Source organism: Pseudopodoces humilis, chromosome 3 (assembly GCF_049639895.1).
Source record: "Pseudopodoces humilis isolate 2021_Gansu_Grassland_sample_001 chromosome 3, ASM4963989v1, whole genome shotgun sequence".
NCBI classification, from domain to species: domain Eukaryota; kingdom Metazoa; phylum Chordata; class Aves; order Passeriformes; family Paridae; genus Pseudopodoces; species Pseudopodoces humilis.
Window position 1 is genome coordinate 60,458,123 of NC_142202.1, and position 12,075 is coordinate 60,470,197.

A 12,075-nucleotide genomic window follows, 5' to 3' on the forward strand; every position below is an offset into this window, starting at 1 on the left:
TGGAATTCATGTCCATCCTCGTAGAGACACCATTTTGATTTGTCCTTGCAAACAGGGCACTGTGCTTTACTCCACCTGCCTGGGGTGCAGACAGAGCTATGGGCTCCACTCTGAGGTGCCAAGTCAGCTCACTGGAGCTGCGGCACCAGAGAGGCGGTGCAGCCTTTTTAGTGCTTCTTATACACCAGCTACAGCAAGCTACAGCAGTTTGCATGCCAGACCAGAAAGCATCACTATTTTTTTCCACTTCAGCCATGATACTGAAATTGCACACTGGCCTCTTCCCATAGTCTTGTGATTTTCTATAACATATTTCCTGAAATATGTTCATCTAGCTCCAAATCTGTACTGAATCTGGAAGAAGAGAATTGCAATAAAGAAGACTCTAAATATACATCCAAGATTTACTAGTAACTCAGACACATTTCTTTCCCTCAGTTCAGCTACAAGAAAATAATGATGTTTTTCACTTTCAAACAGTGTATGACAATGAAATGCAATTAATGACTTTATGAAACATTATGCTTTATGACCTTATTAAACATTATGTTTACTTGTTCTACAGTTGGAAATACTAGTTCTGCAGCTGGAAATCCTAGAGCTGCCAAAACTAAATTAAAGTGTAGTAACAGCCAAAAGATGACTAAGCTGTGTAGATCACCTCCTTTATGCTGTATGTTCTTTCTAATGTATCTCCCAAGAGGCCAAAGATAATTTTGCATGCAAAAACATGGAAGACAGGGCTCTTTTATGAAAATCTGTCTTGATTCTTGGTTTAACTAAGGTAGCAGGATGGGGAAGATTCATGCATCATCTCTATGACAAGTTCAAAACTCAGCCTGGAATATTTTTCTTTTTTCTTGCCCTTACTCTTGCCCTTATTCCTGTATAATGCCTGTACACAAATCAGGAGAACCTTTTCATTGATACACTATCCAGTTTCAAATCAGGTAATGAATTCTACTTTTTTCCTATAAAGTTTCTTCATACCAGAAGCATAGCAGTCTCACAACTTTTTTTTCCCTCTATCTAGTGGTTCTGAATGCCATACACTGCACATACCTTTAACATCACTTTCTAAGGTCTTGGCTCTGTTAAGGACCCTGAAGCTTTTCTGAAGAGAGTTCCTGGCACCATCCTTCAGTGATCCTTGAGAATCAGATGTCTGTAGGCAAACAAACAAAGTGTCGAACGTACAGGAAAGTCTGAGGTCACAAAAGACATGTGATCATGATCTAAGCGAACAGTCATCTGAATTTTAAGTGTACATCAGTGGGCTCTGAATTACACCCTGTTGCCATAATAGTACTCTAAGTACCAAAATAAAAAAAAAATCTAAATATCTTTTTTAACGGAATGTCAGATCCCCTTTATCAGAATATCAGAGATTACTTCATTAAAGAGAGACAATGCTTACAGTATTAAAGAAACAGATTTGACTATAAGAGCAAAACTGTCCAAAACCAACAAATAAAACATATTACAACTTAAATATGCATTTATCTTTCCAGCTAGGGACAAAACACCATGCAATACAGTATTTCTACCTAACTGCAGCTACAGAAACTTTACAGGCCAGACTGGATCTGATGACTCTAATAATGATAACTGAGATTAATCTGTGGTTAAATGAAAGAATTGTAATTGCTAGGTGAGTAAAGAAATAAGAAATAGAGTTTTAAAAGCAGGGCAAACTGCAGTTAATCTGAAAAAATTTTATTACTAAGTAACCATCCTTCATCATATCATGCTACTTAAAGATCTTTCTACTGAAGAACATCCATCTCTACCTTCAGTGCAGAGACTGATCAATAGATGGAAAGATTTTTCTAAATTAGATTAGTGTTTTCAGTCAGTAGGAAATGCTCCAGGTTCTCAACCACTTACTGTTCAGTTTGTCAGCCTGAACTCAGGTCACACATCATACTGAATACATTTCTTTGAGAATATTCCTGACAGCCAGATAACATTCTATATTAGTCATGGGTCATAGCCTTGTAACTGGTATGTAATTAAGAAGCAGCCACTTTTCATTTTCCAGGGCAGATACATATACTCAAAAATTAACTGTGTGTCAATTAAATGACACAATTATTATTGCTATTCATTATTTTTATAATGAGCAAGCCCAGAAGTGACATTTCACATATTGCTGAAGCTCTGATGTTTTTTGACACTGTAAAGAACATATAGTGAGCTTGCTGTTTCTCTTTCTTTTAGAAATCTTAGAGAATGCTTTGGATGCTTTCAAAATCCAGAACCAAGCTTTTTGTTATGGGTTATCACTTGGTATATACGTTGCCATGTCACAAGGGTGTAGCTATTAAAGAGCCCTTCTATTTAGATGGTATGTAAATTTAAACTTTTATGTGACTTTAAGAGCTAAGGCACACATCACTGCAATTTTCCAAGCTCACCTGAAATATTAAGCTGTGTACACATTCCTTTCAACAACAAAAACATACACATTAGAAAAGATGAAAAAAATTAGCTTCTTACAGATTTTTCTCTACCACATGAGAACAAGAAGCACTGGTAACAGCAAAATATAAAAATACCCAGGAAAAAAAATCAAAAAAAGCTATCCAGTGAAACAAAAGACTGCTCCTGAAGGAAGAACATTTGGCCAGATTTTGTGACAGATGTATCTGTCAAATCAGATAATACTTTTAAATTTCTTTTCCCACTAGAAACAGAACCCAGGGTATGAACACTCCGTGACCACAGACTTCAAAAATAAGGATTGTTATTATTACTATTATTATTATTATTACTACTACTATTATTATCGTTACTATTACTATTATTACTACTATTACTATTATATAACTAGGCATGGTTAACTGGCTGTTGAAGTAGTCTATAGTCAATAAAACAAAGCTGGAAGATCATATTCACAATGCAAAATCAAGAAGTTCATCAAATCAAGATCAGTAATTGGGCATGTGCTGACATTTAGTCAGAAACAGACTTCAGCATGAAGTTAATACTCAAAAAGCCCTTTCAGAGAGAAGTAAACTTGTACTTATCAAAAGCTTTATTTTATATTTTTAAAAACAATTTTGAAAATGAGGATAAATTAGGACATCTGTTAGAAAATGTACTTTTTTTACTATTTTTTCTTGTGGTTCACGAGATGTCAAATTAAGAAGCAGTCAGTAATTAAAACCCAAATATTTTATGACTTTGTGTGAGTTTGGATACTTGTGGCAAGCCTGGGTCAGAGTGAACCACAATTTAGTAGGATTTACAGCCAACAGACTTTGACATTATATCCTAAATTGGGACATATAATGTAAAAAAAAAAAAAAAAAGGGAGAATAAAAAAGAAAAATAAAACAAAAAAAAAATTGTGATTCAAAATAAATTTGAAAATTTTAAGTTTTCTGGAATTTAATTTATTCTAATTCTGTCTCTTCCAAAATGTCCATAATCTGCAGATAGTACCTTCCTCTCCCTGTGCCCTTCTTCATGGCCCCTACCCACCCCATGCAAACCCTGTGCAGTTTGAATCTCAGCTTCATCTTCTGGCAGAAGTGGGACCATGTTATGTACCCAAACAGTGCTGTCTCAGTCATAGTTTAGAGGCACAAATGCACTGGGGCAGTGTTGAAGATCACATGAACTTACACAGGTACAAGTTTTGTAGGCCTCAGTGCTAATTCAAATCAGTTTAAAATAGTTCTGCCTTGCTCTTAAATTATTTTCACATACACTTATATTGTGAAGTTTTCTCCTGTGAAAGAGATAGGGTTACTCTCATTTCTACCAGTCCTGAAGATGGATACCAAAAATGATTTCCACCTCAGGGCATCCTCACAAGGATATTTAGGCAGCTTTATGTAAGGAAATGTAGACACCCAACAGAAGCTGGACACCACCTACAAAGAAAGTCAAAATCAAAGAAGAAAGCAGGACTCTAAACACTTGATGTGTCCCCTGTGCTTCCTACAGTCCCCAGCCTGTAAGCCATCTCTAAAAAGCCTAAGGATAATCCACTCTTTAAAATTATATAGTGTAAAACTAAGATTCTGATCTAAGAGATACAAACAGAGTATGTTAACCTTACTCCTATCAGTTACTGCCTAATTAATGGAATGCTGAAATTGCCTAAATGCTAAAGACTTCTCATTTCTGATGAATTTATTTTGCTTTCAAAAGGGAGAGCAAATCCATCATAAAAAGCTCAGGAGGAATTTTTCTGTCATATTTTTAATACAGTTTTTTCCAGTCATTTATCAGGCTTCCTGTAATCAAGATGGATTTTAAGCATCTTTTCATTCATGCTTTTATAAACATTAGATGAATTTGAAAATGAGATCATTTTCCCATTACAAACCAAAAAACGAAAACCCCTTGAGCTATCACTAAGGTTCTTGTAAATAATTATAAATAAATAATCTTATAAATAATCTATTCTGCACATCCAGTGATGTACAGAATAGACCCTAAAACCAAAACCTGTCCTTACCATCTCTGGTTCATATACCAGCTTGTTGCTGTCGGGAAACCTTCTTCCTGCCCCAACATTATTCCTAGTGAGTGGGAAAGGTGAGGATCAGGGATGCACAGTGAGCTACAGCACTTTTCTCCATTATCTGCTCACAGCTGGACTCAGAGTCTTTCACAGAAGACAGGCATCCACAACAGCTCTCATACAGAAGAGAACATAGCTCTTTCAAAAATAGGGAGGGGAAAGACCTGATCTCCATCTTTTACACAGGGTCCCCAGAGCAACTTCTCAGAAAGTTGGTAACACAGTTTCTAGGGGCTTATGCTGCCTTCTAGGAGCAGATTCATCAGTGCTGCCTTCTAGGAGACTTTTTGAACCATTTTGCTCCAGACAGCCCTGACTGAGGGCACACTTCTGGTCTTGTGCTGAAGCTCAAGCTAAAAGCTCCATAGGACCTACAGAAAATGAGACCCTGATTTACCTGGTTGCCAGTTAAACTCTTCACCTTGGACATGCAAACATTCATCAGTCTTTAAATAAATACAAGGAAGAAGAATAAAGAACTGATGACTGTAGTTCACAATTGACATATTTTTAAAATCTGGCTCAAAACCTTCAAATGATCATTTAAGAAATAACAGCTAAATCTATTGCTCTGCAGCAATTTGACAGTAAACCACCAATGACCTCTATATCAAGTCAATTACATTTAAAAGGCATCAGCTGCCTCAATTTTCTTCCTCATCAACTAGATCCCCATTTAACATATACTGCTCATAAAAAAAACCAAGCTCCCTCTACTGAATACATGCAAAGGAGATGCTGAAAACATCACCTTAATTTTTTCATCTCTTTCCTTGCTACTCACTTGCTTCTATTTACATCATATTTTCCATCTTGACCTCCATCACTTAAATTATCAATCCCCTTTCTCTCTAAGATATAATCACCTAGTGATATAGACACTTTTGTCACCATCCTGTAATTGCTAGCTTTGTTTCTTTATTGTTCTATGTGCCTTTTTTTTCCCCCTGTTCACTCCCTGAAACAGCTGCCTGTCCCACTCATTCCAAGTCGTCAAAGGAGAAGAAGAGAGCACATATTAAATCTTAATGAGAAGGAAAAAACAAAAAGGGCCAGGCCCTTATTTACTTATGTGTGCAATTAGGCATTCTGGTGAAATAAAGAACCATTTACAGAGAACTAGCACATACTAATGTGCGAGGTGAATTTTTTTTTTATCAAGAGATAAAAACAGTAGTTAGTGTTATTTGAAAAAAACACTGAAAATATAAACAGCCTACAAATACTAAAATATTTGTGCAGTGGCTAGTTCACTTTATCCCTCTGATGAATATAGACCTTTACAATATGTGATTAATTTTGCTATTCTCATAACCCATAACTGAAGTAGCACTCTGCAAGCCACCTTTATTCATGTACAAGTGCTGTAACTACAAGTTATTTCTGCTCATCTACATGTTTCTATATCAAATATGAGTTCAGGCCATCTCGTATTATATTGTCACTGCCTCATGTATCTGTATGCACATGAAGTGCATGTCTGTTGGTCTCTGACCAACTCCCACACATGAGCCATTAAATCCTTTGCTATCTGACATAAAAGATAATTTTGGCTATGCTCACAATGCTTTCTGCTCAAAGTCTATATACATCAAGGAGCTGAGACCCTCATTGTGACTCAGGCTGGAGAGCTGGCTTTACCTTACAATCCTATTTTTAAAAGCTTTCTTCATTTTCTCTGGAAATTTGCATGTGCTACCTCAAAGTGAGAATAAGATTTCTCTGCAAAAGCTGGTAGAGTTCACAAAGTGAATAAGAATTCCACTCCCCTCCTACAATTCTCCATTTCTAGAATTCTGGCCAGGTGCATGTAGTTCATCTGATGCGCAGAGAAGTGCCTCCAAGTATTTTCAGGGAACTAGGTTGAAGAGTTGATTAAGGTAGGGAGTTCTTTATATTTATTGAATGTATTACCCACATCTAAACTAGCACTGTTGAATATCAAATGGCCTACACTCCTGACTCAAAGCTGTTGGCTTGGCTTGAGCCATACACAGAAACCAAAAGATGGAAGACAGAAGGATAGTAAATAAAATGGTGAAGAAAAGTAAGGATCGTGAGCTAGGAAAAGTAGGAATTGTCTGAAGATACATAGCCTTCTGATCATGAAATGAATGTTTGACAGCAAAGGTCTTCACATAAAGGTTTAAGATGGCAAAACATGGATCTGAGATCAGGTGTAGCACATTCCACAAAAAACCTAAACCTTCTTCTCAATTTACTCAATTTTCCTTACCGATTGCATGGCTTCATTTGCAAGAGCCTTGGCTTCCTTGGCAACCCTTTCAGCTTCATCCGTGTAATCCTTGATGTTAGTGTAAGCATTGAAAGCACGTGTGGCATTGAAAGAGAGGTTTTTGGCTTCAATAAGGATTCTGTTGGGATGGGGAAAGTAAACACACCATTAAACCTGCTGTCAGAGCTCAACAGAACAGAATATTCTACATTTTCAGACCCAATGGCCTGCATATCTAAGGTTATTTCTAAGGTGTTCAGAGAGCAACACTACATTAGAGATTTCAGGAGATCTGGCATCATGTGTTTAATGGAATTCATATTTTATCTGTGCAGAAAGACATAAAGAACAATGTTTGCTAAAAGAGGAGCTTTTGTGAGATAAAAATAGATCAGACACTGAGAAATGATAGCACTGTGCTTAATGCTCTAATACAAGTAACATATTCATCACGTGAGTTTTTAGGCTATGTGCTGAGCCAGGCAACTTGAGGAAACTTGCACTGTATGAACATGAAGGATCATCACAGACATGTTTTAAAGCAGAATCTCTGAAAAATTAATTTCTTGGTCTGGCTGCCAAAACCAGAATTGCTAGTTTTAAAGAAGATCTCATAGTCTAAACCAAATCCTAAATGTTAATTTTGCTGACAAAAAAGTAAAACATAAGCAGTAATGCTTCATATTGAATGTGATCTTCAATTTACATGAAATACTCCATTTTGATAGCTATAAATAGATTAAATACAGTTAGTATTTTCTGGTGCAGGGACAGAGTTCAGCTAACCTCCTTCCTAGGTGAATTTCCAGTCAGTGGGCTGGGGAAATAACTTTTCTTTAACTCTCTCTGTATGATATACTCAATCATTTTCTACAAAGAATTGCTACATCTACAGAATGAACTTGAAGACAACTATCTCAGTAGTCATTATGACCAATGCCTATGTTGATTTTACTGACTAAAGTATAAATGGGCTAAAATCACCACTTGAACTGGATAAGAATGGATAAGAACCTGGATTTTTGCCTCTCTGGGAAATTCTCTAGCCATGCAGGTGTATGGCAATATAAGAGAGACAGGGATTATTCCTGTTGGACCTATTCCAGCTGGCATAAAATAGTCGTTGAGACAGTGTGTGTGGAAGAAAGGAAAATTCATCCTGGTAATTTATCTATTCTCTGGAGAACTGTGACAGCTGGGCTCTGATCCTCGCATCAATTACTGATTTCTACAAAGTGCCACAGAAAAGACAAAGTGGATGGAAGGTATAGTCCCCTGACTCCACAAGTAGTTAATAGAGGGAGAGAGATTCCCTTTAGATTTCTGCAGAAAGTTGCATGACTGAGCTGTCTCTGCATCACTCTTGGAAAAGACTCTTTCCTCAACTACAGTGGGAGCTCTCTAGGCTACTCTAAGTTTCTGGGATGCTCTGTTAGACAAACACAGAGCCCAGAAAAGCTACCTAGCAAGTAGCTTAAGAAACATAGTTCAAATCCTTTCTGGTTAGGAAAAATCTAAACTGAATTTGCCAAATATCAATGGTGTTTACTCACAAGCAGAGAATTAACCATAAGGGAGAAACCTATACTAATGCTTCCTCGTACACAGCAGAAATAACAATTTTTTCTAGGTTAAGTACATGAATGGTTCCATGTTCCAAAACTCAAGAGAACATCCTCATTGTCAACTGAGATATTACTTGAATCCTTAGAGGGTGACTGGAGAGACAGGGGTCTCCCTCTACTTCTCCTGTAAGAAGAAACAGTAATCTGCACCAAAGTCAGTATTGTCTGAATGACACTCAAGTGTCAGTTGTGAAGATAGATACACTTTTGAATTCCTCAAACTGATAGAGACTGCATATGACTGTGAAGTATAACTATTTATTGTCAGGGCATGAAGTAAACAGCTTTATCCTGATAACACAGCACCACAGTATTTCTTTGTCCTTTGAAGTTACCTGACCACATCAGAAATTTTAATTTAGAACAATCTGCTTTTAGACATAATTTTTAATGTCCTTGATTCTGTGGAGTTTATTGTCTTTTTTAAGAAATCAAAGTTGATATCTGGATCAGACATAAGCATACAGGGTGATGTTATAACATTTTAAACACTACCCCTAAGATTATTAAGGCCAAGCTTTCACCTACATTAAGAAGCACATACGAACACCCATAAAAAGGTCTCTTTTAAATAGTTAAAAAGTTCTATTTAAAAGCATTGTGAACATTTGTTTAGGAGCACAATTTTCTTTTTTGTCTACATTTTCTATGTTTCTTAGTTCCTTCATGACTATCTTCCATGTATTCAGATATTTATACATGGTTGGGTGTGACACTAAAGTCGCTCATTTTCAAATTCATTTTTCCCCAGGAAACCACAGCTATCATTACTTTATGCATACCTCAAAACATGTATTACACTGAGTATCTGGAGCAGTGTAACTACACTGTGAATGAAGCCAGTAATTTTGCAAGTATCAGACAGTATTTCCTGTCTTTTCCTCAAAATTACAGATGCTGTCAAGAAAAACCTGTGTTAAGCATCTGTTCACAAGTCTTTGGGATATTCAAGTCTTCAGGTAGATCTAAAGATATAAGCAGCAAAAAAGTAGCATATTGTTGATGTTTAAAAAAATAATCATTTTTTTTTCATGCAGTGCTTTTATAAAATAATGAAAAGCTGAAGCTTTGCTGGGGACAGGTCCAACAGGCAGAATATCCATGGTCTATTTCTGAGTATTACTATTTGTCCTGGGGTGATTTTATGATGATTGTATCCCCAGTTGCCTTGTTTATGTTACATATTAAGTTCTGCACCTTTAAGTGTATTATAGATTACATTTACTATTTATGGCTTGCCTTCTTAAGTGCGTAGAATGCAATTAAACAAAAGACATCCCTCTCCTTTTCCCCCTAAGTTCCCAAAAAACCCAACAAACCCTTGTTTTATATTCTTTCCATTAAACTATTTTCATGATGAGTTATATAGTTTCATTATTCTGAGAGAGCTGTGGTCATATAAATGAAGGGCATTGCAATTCTCATATTTAGGACTGTGATAGAGGTAAACAGAAGCTGAAGCTTCCGTTCTTGGGTTTAAGCATTTTGGTCCAGGACACCTACTTTTTTGGGAGAGTGTTTTGAAACTGGTAGAGGAATTACTGTTCATCACTAAGGGGGAGTTCCAACAGTAAACAATTTAGCATCACAATAATGCTCTCCTACCAAAACGGTCATCTTAAAAAGGAAAATAGTACTTGTTTTTAACAAATGCACATGAAAACGTGTAGTGAGCTCTTTAAGAATTTCTATTTTTTTCACAACATAGCAGTAAGCATATGATAAGTTAAACTGTGTTACCAGTGCATCTGAGGGCACCGTTTGCTGTCCACGCAGCCTATAAAAATCACAAGGTGTAGGAAATGGTTTACAAGAGATTCATAAATTGACTGACACATAAGGATGCGTATGCTTGTACACATCACTGGTTATTTGTATACCCCCAGAAACAGATGTAAAAGAAGAAGAAGAATGCCCCTCAAGTTCTGTGAAGCACTTTTGCAAACCTTCCTCATGATTTCAGCGTTACCAGTGAATGTCTGCCTTACCCATCCAGCACTGCAGATGATTCATTCAGCTGGCCTGCATGGTTCTCAGCTTGCAACACCTTTTCTGGAAGCATCCTGTCACGAATTTCTTGTGATAAGTCATCTATTTTATCTTTCAGCTGATCAGACATTGGCTGTATCTTATCTGCAACACCTTCTACATACTGAAAATGGCAAAAGAAAAGCCTTTAAATTTCTGAATGTAAGCAACCTAGTCATTCTATGAATTCTGTAGCCTCATCTATATATTAGGGTGTTTCTTCTTCCCTTGTGGGCTATTATCTCAACTTACCCTTGCATTAAAACTTCAGGGAACTAGTATGGAAAGAGTAACAGGAATGGCTGGACTGAAAAGCAGAGAGAAGATAAACAATATTCCAAGATCTACTTGTCTCTCTTGAGCTTAGTAGAAGCTTTTCTCTTACAATTAAGGAATTGTACACTTTAAAAGCTTATAAACTCTAATTTTGATTTGTTAACTAAATGATAATGCATGCATAGCTATATTGTTGCTGTGCTCCACAGTAATAAGTGGCAGAAGTTTCAGGTTTCAGGACCCTTTGAGTGGCTACAATGCCTTTTTGATTATTAAAGCTTCTCAGTAAGAACTATGCTTTCTGAAGATTTGCCATTCCTGTTCCAAAAAGCTGTCTCACTGTGTCTCCTTTTCAATGTCTCCAAAGACCATTTTTCCCATTTATTACGGTAAGCTGTGATGCATGCTGGAAATATCTTCAGAACCAATGATACTTCAAGATACCTTTTTTTTTTTTTTGGTAGCTAAGACACTGATCTCAAACTCTGTTGAATAAATTTTTAAGGCAGAATTTTCAAAAATATTATGCAAAATGTGAGTTCAATCCTCTCCCTGATCTGTCTAGACTTAAAACTGTGGCTACAGGCAACAAATTATTTCTGAAGTTTCCTTCTTATATATACACAGTTTTTGTGCAGATAAATCTGTATCTAGATTACAGAGTTGCAGTGAGACTGTGAATGAGTCTGCTGCATCTGTAATTCTCAAGATAAAGTCAGTACCACAATCAGAATACCATATTTATAAATGGCAGAGTCCCTAAAATATTATGAGCTAGCTCACATGTAATCCAATGAATCACTAAAAACTCCAAGTTACTAATTTTTATACACCCGACTAGATCTTCTGCCATACAGCAATGGAAAAAAGAATTATCCCAAGTAAAATATTTCAATGTTGATAAACACAATGAAAAATTAGATGTTACTTTAATTATCTATTTTGCATCCATAATGACGTTTTGTTGTACTAATTCTCAGGTAAAGATGATAAAATACTCACCTCTACAGCTATGCTGATGTTATTTGCAAGTTTACTGGCTTCATTAAGAATATCATTCCCTTCCTGAAGGGCCTTTTCAACATCTTGTCTGCCATCTTCTACAGCTTGCTTCCTTTTCTATAGAATGAGTTTACACAAAGAAAAAGACGAGTTCTTTACTAGAACAGCTCAAATGTCAGCATCTCAGTGTAAGACTGCATTTTGTCACCATGCCACAATGCCCCTTCTGTAGCCCTCTGAGCTCCCAGAGCTGAGACAGTGACAACAATAAAATCACATGTAAGGTTTCTTTTCTTTGTCCTCCTAACCCCAGCTGGGCATTGTCCGACCACATGGCAGGGTTTTTCGTTGCTCTCTAACAGAGGTAACTG

General features: G+C 36.5%; 1 protein-coding gene across 5 annotated transcripts in view; it reads right to left on the reverse strand.

Annotated features, from left to right (window-relative positions):
* LAMA2 (laminin subunit alpha 2) overlaps nucleotides 1-12,075 on the reverse strand; it is a 336,136-nt gene that overhangs the window by 54,049 nt on the left and 270,012 nt on the right. For all 5 annotated transcript variants that reach the window (XM_088053203.1, XM_014263438.2, XM_088053202.1 and 2 more), the window contains 4 exons: nucleotides 11,705-11,821; nucleotides 10,387-10,550; nucleotides 6,774-6,912; nucleotides 1,063-1,165 (listed from right to left, as the gene is read on the reverse strand). In XM_088053203.1, the coding sequence (XP_087909329.1) occupies nucleotides 1,063-1,165; nucleotides 6,774-6,912; nucleotides 10,387-10,550; nucleotides 11,705-11,821 (523 nt within the window). The remainder of the gene's footprint in view (nucleotides 1-1,062; nucleotides 1,166-6,773; nucleotides 6,913-10,386; nucleotides 10,551-11,704; nucleotides 11,822-12,075) is intronic.